This window comes from Sprattus sprattus, assembly GCF_963457725.1.
Source record: "Sprattus sprattus genome assembly, chromosome: 6".
Lineage (NCBI taxonomy): Eukaryota > Metazoa > Chordata > Actinopteri > Clupeiformes > Clupeidae > Sprattus > Sprattus sprattus.
This window is the reverse complement of record NC_137925.1, coordinates 22,201,732-22,216,333: the sequence shown is the minus strand read 5'-3', so window position 1 is coordinate 22,216,333 and position 14,602 is coordinate 22,201,732. Positions and strand designations below refer to the sequence as shown.

The following is a 14,602-nucleotide window of genomic DNA, read 5'->3' as shown; positions in this document are numbered from 1 at the left end:
GGGACAGCTATCTACCTGGTGGTCTTTTTTGACCTCACACTGATGTCAAACAGGGAAAGCTACCTACCTGGGTGCCTGTTCTGACAGTCACTCAGCGCACCGAATCATTCTACCCAGACGTGATGCTAAGCCAAGACCGGCAGTGGATGCTCGCCCCCTTGTTATGGCTCTCCAACCCCCTAAGTCTATTTTGCTGGTTCAAACTAAAATGCAATTATTTCCCCTCATCCTGCCCCAGATGGTCTCCTTTTTCATTACTTTTTTTCGGTTGCAAACCACGGACTGTTTATTTCATCAACATAACAAATGTGCATCTTTTATTTACCAATGTCGTTAGGCAACGATACAAATCGAGGGAGGAAGAATGGAACGCCGCACTTTATTTAGTTGTTTTCCCATCTTATTTTGCTCTGCCATAAATTATGTGAGCTACTCGGATAAGGAGACTGTAAGGACACTGTGGTGAGGAGGAAGAAACCCAATTCTTCCTCGCTATGGTGTTAGCACGGAAGGGGCTGTAATTTTTGGGAGACATTGCAGCCACCCAAGAGGTTTGTCCAGGGTTTGTTCCGCACCAGGGATGGGGAATTTGTCAAGCCCCCAGTTCAGACACATTAAAAGACATGTGTGTGTCAGTGTTTGCAACAGTGCCTCAAATAAAAGAGGTGCAATGTTGGTGTTCATTCAGTCTCTGGCTAAATGAACCTAAATACATGCAACCGGAGGGATCAGCCCCCTTCTCTCTCCACTGCCAACGCACGGTTACCAAGGGTTATTATTTTCCGTTTCGATTTCGCCCTCCCCATTTCTCCACTGTGGTCAAGACATGGGTGACAGATAGCACTATGGCTTTTGAGAGAAGAAATAAACTCACTTCTCACCAAGTAGGCAACAACAGTAGTTCCCCACCCGCAATGCGGATGGCACAGCTGCTATTTTGTGGTTCCCGTATGAAACAGTTCTTTGGTTTTCTATCAATGCTGAACATATGATACTATAAATGTGACTGCAACAACTTTTAATGTGCTACGGAATCAACCACTGGTTTGTTTTCAACAGCACAGTTCAGACCCATATCAACACTTGGGCTGTTTGCCAACCCCATTACAGCCTAAATGAGCTTGTAACAGATATAGTCCATCTGGTCAGCCTTCTGTCAGTCACATTTATTTATCTATTTATTTATTTATGTATCTATATATATACAGTGGTGGCCAAAATTATTAGAACACTAGACATATTTAAGAGTTTTCAGTTGTTTTTGTTGAATTGGCCGTTAAAATACCCTAAAAACTTATGGAATATCTACAAAGTCATCATTGTGCTCTATAAACCATAGAATAGAGCCATCATAATGAGATTTAGGTCATTTTCCGTACAAAAACAAGCTAGGCCCTTTTCACTGTCAATTTCACACAATCATGTTCCTGCACAGAAGAAGCTACATTACTTGTGTAATCATTGTCAGGTGTTATTGTGGTTAAATTGATGGTGAGGCAAGAGTCTCAGGACACAGCTCGGCGATTCTTTTGAATGTACAAGGCCTATCCTGCTCATTAAGTGATTGGTAACATCAGGGTTTTGTCACTGAGGCCGCACCACCAAATGGTATAGATCCAAAGCCTCTAGAAGCAGTCTTGAAGCACATGTTGCTCTTTGAACATGGCTAAGGTGAAGAAGGAGCTAACGAGTGAGCAACAGGTTCGAACTAGAAAATGCATTTCCTGAAGGAAATACCAGTGCATGAAATGCAAAGGTTAAGAAAGGAAGAAGAAAAGAAAGAAGAGTGAAAGAAGGAAAGAAGAAAGGAAAGAAGAGTGGAAGAAGGAAAGACAAAAGGAAAGAAGAGTGAAGAAAGGAGAGAAGAGCGGAAGAAGGAAAGAAGAAAGGAAAGAAGAGTGAAAGAAGGAAAGAAGAAAAGAAAGAAGAGTGAAGAAAGGAAAGAAGAGTGGAAGGAGGAAAGAAGAAAAGAAAGAAGAGTGAAATAATGAAAGAAGAAAGGAAAGAAGAGTGAAGGAAGGAAAGAAGAGTGGAAGAAGGAAATAAGAAAAGAAAGAAGAGTGAAAGAAGGAAAGAACAAAGGAAAGAAGAGTGAAAGAAGAAAATAAGAAAGGAAAGAAGAGTGGAAGAAGGAAAGAATAGTGAACAAGAGTGGCTCTGGATGAAGAGATAAAGAGAGAGTGAAAATATTGAAAAAAGGAGATAAAAATGGATTGAAGAGAGATTGAGTGTGAGAGAAAGTTGACTGAGAGAGAAAGATGGAGAGATGGAGAGAAAAAAAATAGAGAATGGATGGTGTTTTAATGTTCCTAGTTACAGTTAAATTGAGAGGGACAGAGAGAGAAGAGGTTCCTTTGATTTGGTGCAGCTGTCAGTGAAGCACAGGTGCAAGCCAGTTTAAAGACCCTATTATGATGTCATAATGGCCCAATGTAAGTCAATGGGAGACATTTATATTCGTTTTTCTTTAATATCTTAAAAAGTATAAAGTTTAGAAAAGTGAAAAATACATAGCATAAGTGCCGTTTACAAGACCTACGCGACAAAGTTTGAATGAAGTTTCTACGTTAAGCGGTTCGGGCTGAATTAATCGCAGAAAAAGGTAACAAGAATAAGAAGAAGAAGAAGAAGAAGAAGAAGAAGAAGAAGAAGAAGAAGCCTAGGAATAACAATACAGGGCATTTCATGCACTGTAATAAAGGCTTTTTTTATGCTGGCTGGGGTTACTGCCGCATAGCCAAGGATTTGAGATGCAGTCCAAGCACTGTAAAGTACACACTAGCCCACCATGGCACCAGAACCCAAAGGGGAGAGGTTTCAAAAATAAATTCTCAGACACACAAGTGAAGCATCTCAAAATTCTCATTCTTCAGGACCGAAGAAAGATTTAACAAGAACTGTGTGACGAGATCAACATCACAATGACTAATGGTGCAACAGTGTCTTCAAGAACTGTCCGTCGGAAACTGGGAGTAGAAGGACTTTTTGGCAGAATAGCAGCAAAGAAACATTACTGAAAGAGAACAATTGAGTGTAACGCCTGAAATTTGCAAAAGAACACAAGAAATGGACAAAGAAAGATTGGTTTTAAGTGTTGTGTACTGATGAGTCCAGGTTTGAATAGTTTGGCAACAAGCAAAGCGTGTGTGTTCCACGAAGTGAGGGGGAGAGGTATAAAAATGAGTGTCTCTTGCCAACAGTTAAACGAGAAGGGGGTAGTATTATAGTGTGGGGTGCAATTTAAGCCTCAGGAACAGGTGACTTTGGCTAAATTGATGGCATCATGAATACAAAAGTATACCATAACATTCTGGTGAGGCACGGAGTTCCTTCTTGGAGACGTCTTATTGGGCCTGGATTTATTTTCCAAGAGGACAATGACCCTAAACATTATTTTAACTATTGCCGGATCTACTGGTGACAAGGAATCTGCTGGAACATTGAAAATGATGGACCGGCCCTCTCAAAGTCCGGACTTCAAACCCATCAAGCAAATTCAGGGCAATTTGGAAAATAAACTTGACAGATCTATTGTAATTTCCAAGGAAAGCCTTTGGCTTGAGTTGCAGAAGGCATGGGATAACATTAGTGTTGAAGTTCTCAAGAAATATATTGACTCTATGCCAGAGACATGTGCTGCTGTAATTGCTGCAAAAGGTGGGCGTACCACATATTAAAGTTAAAAGTGGATAAAAACAGTAGGACTCACTTCATTTGATATTTGTTGTGCTCAGAACAGCCATCTGCATGTTTCATGAACATTATGAAATTAAATCATGTTTTGGAGGCAAAAAAAGGTAATTATTCACAGATCTGCCAGGTGTTCTAATCATTTTGGCCACCACTGTATATATGAATAGTTTTTTGGCAGTTGACTGAAAAAAACACAAAGGTCAGTATTCCATATAGAGATAGGTAATAATGCAGTTTTATTCGGATTTAATAGCTGGTGTTGCCGAAAACATTACTACTGAGTAAATTGCGCAGCTAGAAAGAGAGAGACAGAGGTACATAGAGAGAGAGAGAGAAAGAGAGAGAGAGAGAGAGAGAGAGGGAGAGAGGAAGAGAGAGAGTGAGGGAGAGAGGGAGAGAGGAAGGGAGAGGGAGAGAGGGAGACAGAGAAGGACAGAAAAAAAGACGACTTCTTCAGAGTGAGCACTAAAGGAGTCCTAATGAGATGGCACTTGGTTCATAATGAAAGGTCAGGCTAAACCTAGTGCACAGTTGCTGGAATGAGTTTTGAGGTAGTATTATCTACAACTCTAAAACTAAAAAAGGCGGAAAAGGGCAACAGGGAAGAATGAAACACTTTTTCTAGGACAAAACGTATCGCTCTTTTTTTAAGGACTTCATCACCTACTCGTGTCTCATTACGCTGAGAACAAGATAAGCCATTTATAGTGCTTACACTTAACATCATGTCAAGAGAACGACTTCATGCAGTAACACAGCTACCACATGAAGGAAAGGAGGAACAATCATTAAATTTGACTGAACACAGCACCCACATTCCCAAAGGATAACATGTCCAAACAACAGACTACCACAAGGCCATGATAGATTCGAGGCAGACATGGCTACAACTGATGCTTTCATTAGGTCACCCCTGAGATATAGTGCATGCGCAAGAAATGAAAGACATTTAATTGAAGAGATTAGTGCAGACTGCATGAAAGTAAACAAACGGATAGCATCCTAATACCACAATCTCAAGCATGCAGACACCTCTGTACGTCTGCCTGACACAAGAATTATAGAGGTAACGCACAGTATAAGTGCTCCATTTGCATGCTTTACTGCTTGGGGAAACTTGAGAAGACAAGAGGAGACAGCTTGAATGTACAAACTGAAGGGACTCATTTTGAGAAGGCATATCAAGTGTTCTTATTAAGTATACCAATTATCGTACTATATTAGTACAACATATGGGGGGAAACCATTTTGTCAAACAACCACAAGCTTAGAAACCTATTCACTCTGAATCATTAATAGCAGCAGCATCTCCTTGACCTGTCAACGCGCATGTTGACTATTCTATCATTGTCTCATTACTGGAAGGGGGCAAGTGAATTGTTTGATATGGAAATTGCCTGCTATGCCCTGTGGCGTGTAGAGCGTAGCAACGGCTGTTATTTGTCAGAGCAAGGCCCTGTCAGCAGGTCCAGCAGGGTTGCATGGTATCAGCTACCTCGTCTCTCACCCAGTTGACACGTACATTTCCGGCAAATCCACAAGTCTCCAACACTATGTGAATTTACGGAATTGGCAACATACAGTCAATACTTGGGTTGGCATTTTGCGGTCGCACATTAATGTTTACTTTGTTTTACCTCGAGTTTTTAGCTTCTTGGTTGTTGTTGGCAACATTTGTATTCTGCTCACTACCCTCTCCGGAGATCCTATTACCAGGGTTTGTGGTTGATTCCGAAACTTTAAATTGCCTTTAAAACACAAACACTCGTGAGTGTTGTGAATCTTCACAAAGTTCACACAAATGAAAGAGTCTCTTGATGTACCACAGCCTACAGGATGATACTACTCAAGGAGAATGTCGCACTAATGACGGCAGGGGTAGGTGGAGAACCACTTTGAGCTGACAGATTACACAAGTACAACCAGAAAAAACAGTAAAATGCTCATTCTATTAAATCTGACAATAAACGTGCTCAATAGAGCATTAAGATTTTTCTTTTATCCTCGGGCTCTCTTTCTAATTTGACGTCTTGTAGATGACATGCAGCGGTTTTAAATTCCTACAAACGAAGATAAATGAACACTTAAGTAAAAGACACATTTACTCATACTCATTTTTGCCAAGGTGGGACTTTCTGAAGAGAAATAGAAATATGCAATGGAAGGCCCAAAGATAGAAACTTCTCTATGAATCCAGATAGAGACTTATCTTACTACCAGAGAGGAGCACTGAATCCAGGCAATACAATGTAGTGGAGAAATGGCAACAAAAGCCAGCGACATTGCGGTAGATTATTTAAGAATTACTTCCTTTTCCATCCTTGTTTCAGTAGCATTGAGCAGCATGAGTAGGATTTCTCAAATCAGAAAAGACAAGGAATATGGTATTAGTGGGCAGGGAATTGGTATTTAGTAGATAGATAACATTTGGTGTCATTTCAATGTTTCCAGAGGTGTGACTATCTGTATGTAATATTTCCAAGTGTGGTCAATGGAAAATTCTTTTTCTTTTGTAGTATTCAAACCCTAAAATCTATATTAATCTAAATCAGGGGTTTTCAACCAGGGGTCTGCACCCCTTGCGACGGCATTGCAGGGGTCGGCGACATGAGCCTATGTTGATCAGTTCACCATTGGCTTTTTTTATTTTAAATAAATATACCTGGGCCCGTAGACATCTTAATGTCAATCTTAATAGTCTGAATAGCCAAGTCGCATTGCCAAAAATACTGATGTAGACCCATATTCAGCAAAGAGACAAGTGCTATAGACGGAATATGTGTGCGTGTCTGTGGCGGTTAGTGATCTACCCTGATAATTTCACATATTTAAGTGTTATAGGCAGAATATGTGTGCGGGGGGAGGGGGCGTGGCGGCGGTGGTTACAAACATGAAAAAGAAGGGTACGGGACTGTAAAATGTTTTGGGAATCACTGGCACATCAATGGGCCGCGGATTACTTTCTATTCAGAATGGTGGTCCCTTGGACAAAACCAGTTGAAAACCACTGATCTAAATGATCACATTTCACAGGACTTTCAGCAACCTCACCACTAGATGCCACTTAATCTTACACAATGCACCTTTAACTATCAAAACCGTAATGTGATGATTACGAAGAATGTGATGATGCTGGATTACTACTACTACACTACTACTCTCCATTTTTGAAGAAGGCAAGGCTACTTAATTTTATCTACGAGGCAGTGAGACATAAAGGAACAGCGACAGAAGGACAAGGCCATGTCCCTGATGGTCGTGTAGGACTTGTGTCCATCCTCCTTAAAGCCATGTAGTTTCTTGGTCAGAGCTCCTGTGGCCAGGAGGGGACAGGGGATGGGAGGGCAAAGTGGCAGAACAGCGAGGCACGAGTGAGAACATCTCACTTAATGGAGGCTCCATGTTAGGGAGACCTCTGACAGCACTCACTTCCTCCAGTTAGGAGGGCGAAGGGAACAGTCAGGTCACGCAATCCAGCCTATATTAGCAGCCATTTAAAAGGAATACATTAATACGTTTTTTTTGTTTTTTTTCACAATTACTGGAGCAGTTGGCTCGATTAGTCACGGGCCGATAATCTGATTGGCCACCAGTAATTAAAACTCTGCAACGGCTTGTAATGAGTGGGGAATGGGCGGTGCGAGAGGGCAGAATGATGGATGGCGAGGAACCAAGGGGGGAAAGAAACCCAGGAAGCGCGTCCATTAAACCAAACCAAACCACCAAAAAGAATCAGCTGCTCTCCACAGGGAGGCCAGTGCTAAAATTACCCAGCAGTTCCTCCTAGCAGGGTCTCCCTGCGGTGTGTGTGCAGAGGAAAGAGCACTTGGAGATGTCAGGGATGGAGAGATAACACAGTGGTAGGAGAAAAAGAGAGAAAGAGAGGGGGAGAAGGAGAGGGAGAAACAGGAACGAGGGATCAATGAGATAGAGATGGGGGAGGAAGCAGGAGGATGTGAGGATGGTTTTGAAAGGTAGGGAGGGGAAAGAGAAGCAAAAGGATAAGAACGAAAGGGAATTGAAACCCACTGGACGCTTTTTCTATCTCCTGCCACTCAACACACAAGGTCATTCAGGGTCATAGCTCCAACCAACATGCTCATCTAAACAAACTTTGCCTGCATGTGTGCACGCCATGTTGTGAGATCATCTGAACTTAACGTGCATTAGTTCACACCCTAATGTGCTTATGAAACACATCCTTACACCCTTATGAACATGTAATTCATGGGAAACTGGCTAAATACAGTATATCTCAAAAACAATGTATCTATTAAGAAATAATGACAAAAGGCATACGTCATATATGGACACCAGAGAACAGCTAAAATATAGCAAAAGAAATATATAGATACCTTGTTGTTTTTTTGTATTCTATTTGAAAAGGAAAATACTTTTCTCACCTTCCAAAAACTTTGATGAGAAAGGGGACAGTGAAAGCGCCAACCAGGCCCCCGATGGCGAAGATGGACACTGTGATGGACCACAGCAGGGTGACCGTCTCAGCTCCGATGGGTTCCTCATAGCGCTCCATCCATGTCTTATTGTAAAACCTTTTGATGTACTACAAGGACAAAACGAAAATGTAAATTCTTTGTGCTGATGGCCTGACACATACAGCATTTGACAAAGGTAACACAAGGGTTTGTGGTGCTGAACATGATGAGTGTCAAACGTGTGTATGTGTACATCGAGTCTATAGCCAATAGATCACAATATGAAGTGTTTGATTCCGTTGAGCATCATGACATGTTGTGTTGCAATACATTATGACAGAGTGATGACATCAGTTGTGAATTGTGAGATCCCTGGTAATATCCAACCCTACAGTGCATTCACCAAACAACCATCAACTAAATTCCTCTTGACGACAAGACCCCTAGGTGAAATGAGGCTTTAGCGTTTGCCTCAAACACACAGCAGGAGAGAGAAAACACTTATCACACTGGACCATCATTAAAGCTGTACCTGTCATGGACTAGACAGAACAGGGATGCTGCTGGGGTCAGCAAGTATCTGCGTAACTAAGGGCTTTCACTCCTCGCCAGACAGACTGAGACGCAAATCAATATTGCAAACGGTACATACTGTATTTCACCTGTGACACGGAGCGAGTGCAAACCCCACTATGATGGACAACAGCACTAATGAAAAAAACGTGTAGCTTTTTTCACGCTTACTTAATGATTCCCTCCTATCCTCCTCCTCCTTATCTGGTTCACTGTGTTCCCTGTCTTTCTTCCATTCTCTGGTATCTTTTTTTAATTCTGTCGTTCTCCCACCCCTCTCTCTTCCCCTCTTTCCTGACGTTTTCTTCCCCAACACATCCTCCCCCCATACCCACCGTCTCTCTGTTCCTTCTCCCATCTCTTTCTGTCTTTTCTCTCAACCCCCCCAATCCCACCAGTCCCTTCATCTCTTTTCTGTCTTTGCTCTCATCCCACCAGGGACTCCTACAGAGACCAGGGGAGACGTGACCTGGATAGGGCCGGGGTGGAGAGCGGCAGCTGGGGGCCAATGAGGCGGAGCACGTGGCCCCTCTCTGGAGGCCCTCAGGTATAAGCACTCAGACGTGTCCGTGGACTGGGACGGGGGGGTGGTGGGGTCAGCTCAACAGGAGACCTGACCAAACACAACCTGAGGAGCACTGGCCCAACAGACAGCTCTGGATGGGCATCGGTGGATGGCTTACGCTACCGCTCAAGTAGATAGAGAGATAGAGAGTGAGGGCGGGAAAGAAGAGAGACGGGAAAGATGAAGCAGTGCTGGGGGAAAGCAGCAGTGTAGGATAGGAGGGGGTTAAGCAGAGAGAACACGATGCACACATCCATTCACTCCATGGCTTTTTCCGAATTCCCCCAACACATAGCGCTGAGTGAACACTAGTGCAGATGATATTTTCCAATTAGTCTGCACATCAGTCAGAAAGCTTTCTTTGAACTACATGATGCAATATTTAAACAGAATACATATGCCTATATTTCCATTCCAGTCCATAGGATTCCTGATATGGGCACACTATGGGGCCAATTATTCAGAAGCTAGCAAATTCTCATGACTCCACATTCCTAACTCCAAATTTCTCCCCAGCAAAACCAAAGATCGGGTGAGACAAATGTCAAGGGAGAGAGTATACCCGGCCACTAAAGCGGCTGAACTACAGAGGCTTGCAAGCAAATAGACTGACCACAGAGCACACACTCGGGCATAGTGTTTTAGGACTTTTCCAGTATCTTGGTTAAAATGGCCCCCGCAGCTTCAGGAAGGACTGCAGATAAGAGAGCTGGAATGGCCAGCCTCCCTGTCGTGACTTACTGTAATGATCCTAACACACAATGGACTGTGATCACATTCTGAGGCCAGGAGAGCATGAAATTGTGGTTATGAGGAGGGGCAATGGGCAGCCTGGAGTGGACAGGAGAAGAGTGGAGCAGAGGGGAGGGATGGAGTTAATGGAGAGAGAGAGAGGGATGGAGAAATGGAGACAGAGAGAGTGAGAGAGGGATGGAGAAATGAAGAGAGAGGGATGGAGAAATGTGGACAGAGAGAGTGAGAGAGGGATGGAGAAATGGAGAAAGAGAGGACAAGAGAGGGATGGAGAAATGGAGAAAGAGAGAGTGAGAGAGGGATGATTAGGGACGCAGCTGCAGCCTTTTCTGTCAGGGCCCAGCTGTCCAGGAATCAGCGACTTGTTCTAAAAAGGGTCTGTTGGGGCTTCAAGCTTCATTCAACCATGTCTCTTAGAACAGTGTGTGTGTGCGTCTGTGTGTGTGTGTGTGTGTGTGTGTGTGTGTGTGTGTGTGTGTGTGTGTGTGTGTGTGTGTGTGTGTGCACGTGTGTGTGCGTGTGTGTGTGTGTGTGTGTGAGAGAGAGATAAGGACAGAATGGGGGAAAGAGAGAAAGGAGAAAGGGGGATAGAGATATTAAAGGAGGGTGAGAAAAATTGAATTGAGTTATGTAAACGTCCAAGTTGCCTGCCCTGTCTTCACACTTTCGAGCTCAATTCCCCAAAACTTAACTGGGTGCAGGCGCCCAGACTGGGGGCGCGGGGACGGGACTCTGTGGTCCATTTCAGATCGATGCTAACCACGGGGTGCCACTCATAATTGGGACATTTTAATGAGGTTGGTCGAAAGCCAACTATTAAAATGTCAGCTTTGATTGCAAGCTCCAAACCCTAGCGAGCATTCTACAGAAACAAAAGAAAAGTGTCAGTGAGCCTCCAACCCCCTAATCCATCCAAACTCTGCAAATCACAGAATCTGGATTGTCTTTGGACCTCACACAGTGTTGACTATCAACAGACTTTTGATTGAGCTGAGGAGAATAAGAGGCTTCATTAAACAGCAATTAACGCTGAACTGATTGAGCAACAAAACTTTGTCTGACGGTCACACACAAAGATGTACATTCCTTTTAACCTTTGAACCAAACAACCTGTCATTTCACCTGCCGTGTAGCGTCAGCATAGACAGCCACTTCAGTACCTGAGTCAAGACGAAGCCCAAGGTGCTACACATCTAGCTTACGAGAGGCGAGAGAGTGGTCTTGATACTCACGATTGCGGGTGCATTGACCACGGAGAGGTTGTAGCCGTAGAGATAAGATGAGCCCAGCGCTCCGAAGAAGGCAGCACTTATTAGAGTGAAGGTCAGGCCCTGTGGAGCAGACTGAGACATGGTAGAAAACAGAGACAGAAATGAAGCTAAACTGAGAGGGCAAGAGACATCAACACATTAAACAGTAAACAACCAGCCACCTATATGTAATTCACTTGATGCTAAATGTATTTAATTGATGCAGTAGTTCTACTGTTGTAACAGACATGAACCAAATGATGCATATTAAACGAGACTGATCTGTGGTTGATCTTTATGCTGACCACTGTGGAAGGAACTACACTTTGTGTGGCCTCCCCCTATGTGTTCAACTTAATTTATCTCCCTTTGAGTTGAATGGTTGATGCCTGTCCAATCGTGTAAGACTACCAACAAATTGGTGCTGTTGTCAGGTTAGTACCAATATTGTCTTGGTGGCCTCGTAAAGATGGTATTACTATTTGCACAGTTGCACCCACATTTATCCGATGCCTGCTCATAATGTCAGGAACCTACATTATTCTGGTACCCATGTGAGGCTGGTACCCATTGTACCTACACACCAGTACTGCCTTGATTTAACTGATTGATTGGATTGTGAACTCACTGTATAGAACTCACTACACGCACTAAAATAAACAAGGCACTTCATAAGTACACACTTGTGAGCAGTTTATAACCATTGCAATGTCACTGACAAGCTTGAAAGAGAAGTAATTGCTGTTGATTGTATTTCAGGCTTGACAAATAAATGATAAAAATTCCAGCATCATGACGACTTGTATCCACCCTTCACTGATCTTTGTGACTCATGCCTTTTAATATGATGCGACATCTGTGAGTCAAATCCATGTTAATTAATAGCAAACATCTTAATGGGGTATGAGCAAAACAAGCAGGCCCGTCAGATGCTATTCAGCCTGTCGGCCCCTGTATAAACAGATGCTCTTTTCACAGGGAGGGTTTCAAAAAGGCTGCAAGCCTTGCACACACACACACACACACACACATACACAAACACACGCACACACACACACACACACACACACACACACACACACACACACACACACACACACACACACACACACACACGCTCATATGGGTTTGCATGAACAACCATGCACATCCACAAACAGGCAAATGCAAACAGGAAAACTCATGCATGCAAACATGAATGCTTGCTCTTTGTGAATAATGTGTGCAAGTGTGTACATTCGTAAACTCTTTGCTATCTGTATGTTATCTCCATAACACTAAAGCACATTTACAGACATGCTCCCTCTCCACAAACCCAAACCAACAAAGAGCAGTGGCACTGAGTAAGAAAGACAGAGTCCTGCACAGGAAGCTCCATCTCCCTAACTCTCACACTGGAGCGAGTTTGCCTGTGAAAGCACGAGACGAGAGTGTGCTGTGATCTGCACACTGTGCACCACAAAGCACTATTGTAACACCGGGAGCACACGAGACATGGGCGGGATGATAAAAGAGATGTCAAAGAGTGTTCTGAACTGGGTTAGTTCCAGGGAATCCAACGGTACCACCACGGCATCTCCAACTTCAACCCGTTGGTGGTGCTAGAGTATTCGAGGTGCAGATATAAAACCTGTCCCTAGTCAGTGTGCCAAGTTTAGAAAAATGTCTAAAAAATACGGTTCTAGGGGCTGCCGTAAACTTCCTGCCTCCAATGACGAAAGAAGAAGATGAAGAAGAAGAAGAAGAAGAAGAAGAAGAAGAAGAAGATGAAGGAGGAGGAGGAGGAGAAGAAGAAGAAGAAGAAGAAGAAGAAGAAGAAGAAGAAGAAGAAGAAGAAGAAGAGGCGGAATAATAAGAAAAGGTAGCAACACAATGGGAGCCAACACAGCTTTGCTGCATTAACAGTAAGAGGGAGAGGGATGTGGTGAGGATGAGGGAAGAAGTAGCATGTAGGACAGGTAAGAAATAATGAGACACCGTTAGGTGCGGAAGAGGAGAGAAGTTCTATGAGGAACAGGCACAGCAGGAAAGTATATTCAGAAGGGGAGGGAGGGAGAAGTGACAGCAGGAGAAGCGCTGGTGGCTTTGGCACCCTCAGGCTAAAGTTCACACGGCAGTCAACACTGCTGCTCCCACTCCTCTGTAGAAGCCAGCGTGCTGGCGAGCCCCACCGGATGTATTTTTAGACTCGGAAATGAGCGTGCGATTGAAGTGACAACGAATGCCTGGCTTAGCTTACCGAGCACATGTGGCTACGTCCGCTGTGGCAAACAAGAGTGGGTGGAAAAAGCAATGGAATGAATATTTCATTGCATAATCACAAAGATCACCATTTGCTCAAGGACCACAAACAAGAATACAAACAAATGTTTCTTGCGGTTGACTATTTTAAATGTTCCCAAGATTCAAATGAACTTAAAGGTCATTATGACAGCGTGAGGGAACATGTATTTTTTTCCGTAAAAAATATGCAGAATGCATGTGACTATTTCCTCTCACTGACACAAAACAAATCCATATATCAAAAATAAATACAAGGAAAACTCTCGCTAATTAAATTTCATGCAGTGTGATATGCAGATACCTATTTTTTAAATTGCTCAACAGGGACAGGGACCTCATTCGCTGAATCTAAATTATGCTTGCCCTAAGCGCAGAGGCTAGGGTTAGTGTATACATTTATCTGTGAACTCCCTGGCCATCAGAAGCCTCCGTGGAAACAGATCTAGACAGGGAAACTACTGCTCAACATGCATGTGAATAATCGTCGTAATCACATTCCCAAGCACTTGCCATTACACTTGACATCCCAGAGAGACTCAACTACACATGTGTGGCATATTTGTAAAGAATTACTCAATTAGATTGTTTAAGACCCTGGTTTGCTATGGAGACATCACTATTTCTTTTAAACCAATCTGGATAAATGACTTTGACTATAGCAGCGTCACCTAAGACATCCCCCACCTACATCCATTGCAATGGGATAACAACTGCAAATATATGGCTTTATCCCTTTATATGGATGATAAGATAATGCAGCAGTTGCTGAATGTAAGTGGGACAAGGTCAAGTGCCGGAAGGAGAAACCAGAGAGAGTGACTGCAGGTCCAATCAATTGGACATATGTTCATTGCAGCACTAGCGATAAACTGACCTACTTTACATGCTAAGGGATATCCCCCCCCCCCTCCATACATCCAAGTGTCAAGTGCATTCACCTGTTACAATCACTGATCTCCTTGTAAGAACTGCAGCAGGCAGTTCACTCTAGCTGCTGATATGAAGCATGCTCTAGGTGTTCAGAAGAGACCAGTGCCTTTTACAGAAGG

The 14,602-nt window shown here is 43.3% G+C and overlaps 1 protein-coding gene across 1 annotated transcript in view; it reads right to left on the bottom strand.

The window, feature by feature from the left end:
- The window catches only part of slc2a9l2 (solute carrier family 2 member 9, like 2), a gene marked incomplete at both ends in the record, with an annotated part of 142,313 nt that overhangs the window by 103,249 nt on the left and 24,462 nt on the right, over nt 1-14,602 (bottom strand). The window contains 2 exons of the mRNA XM_080840899.1: nt 8,097-8,257; nt 11,253-11,403. Coding sequence (XP_080697025.1) covers nt 8,097-8,257; nt 11,253-11,403 — 312 coding nt within the window. The remainder of the gene's footprint in view (nt 1-8,096; nt 8,258-11,252; nt 11,404-14,602) is intronic.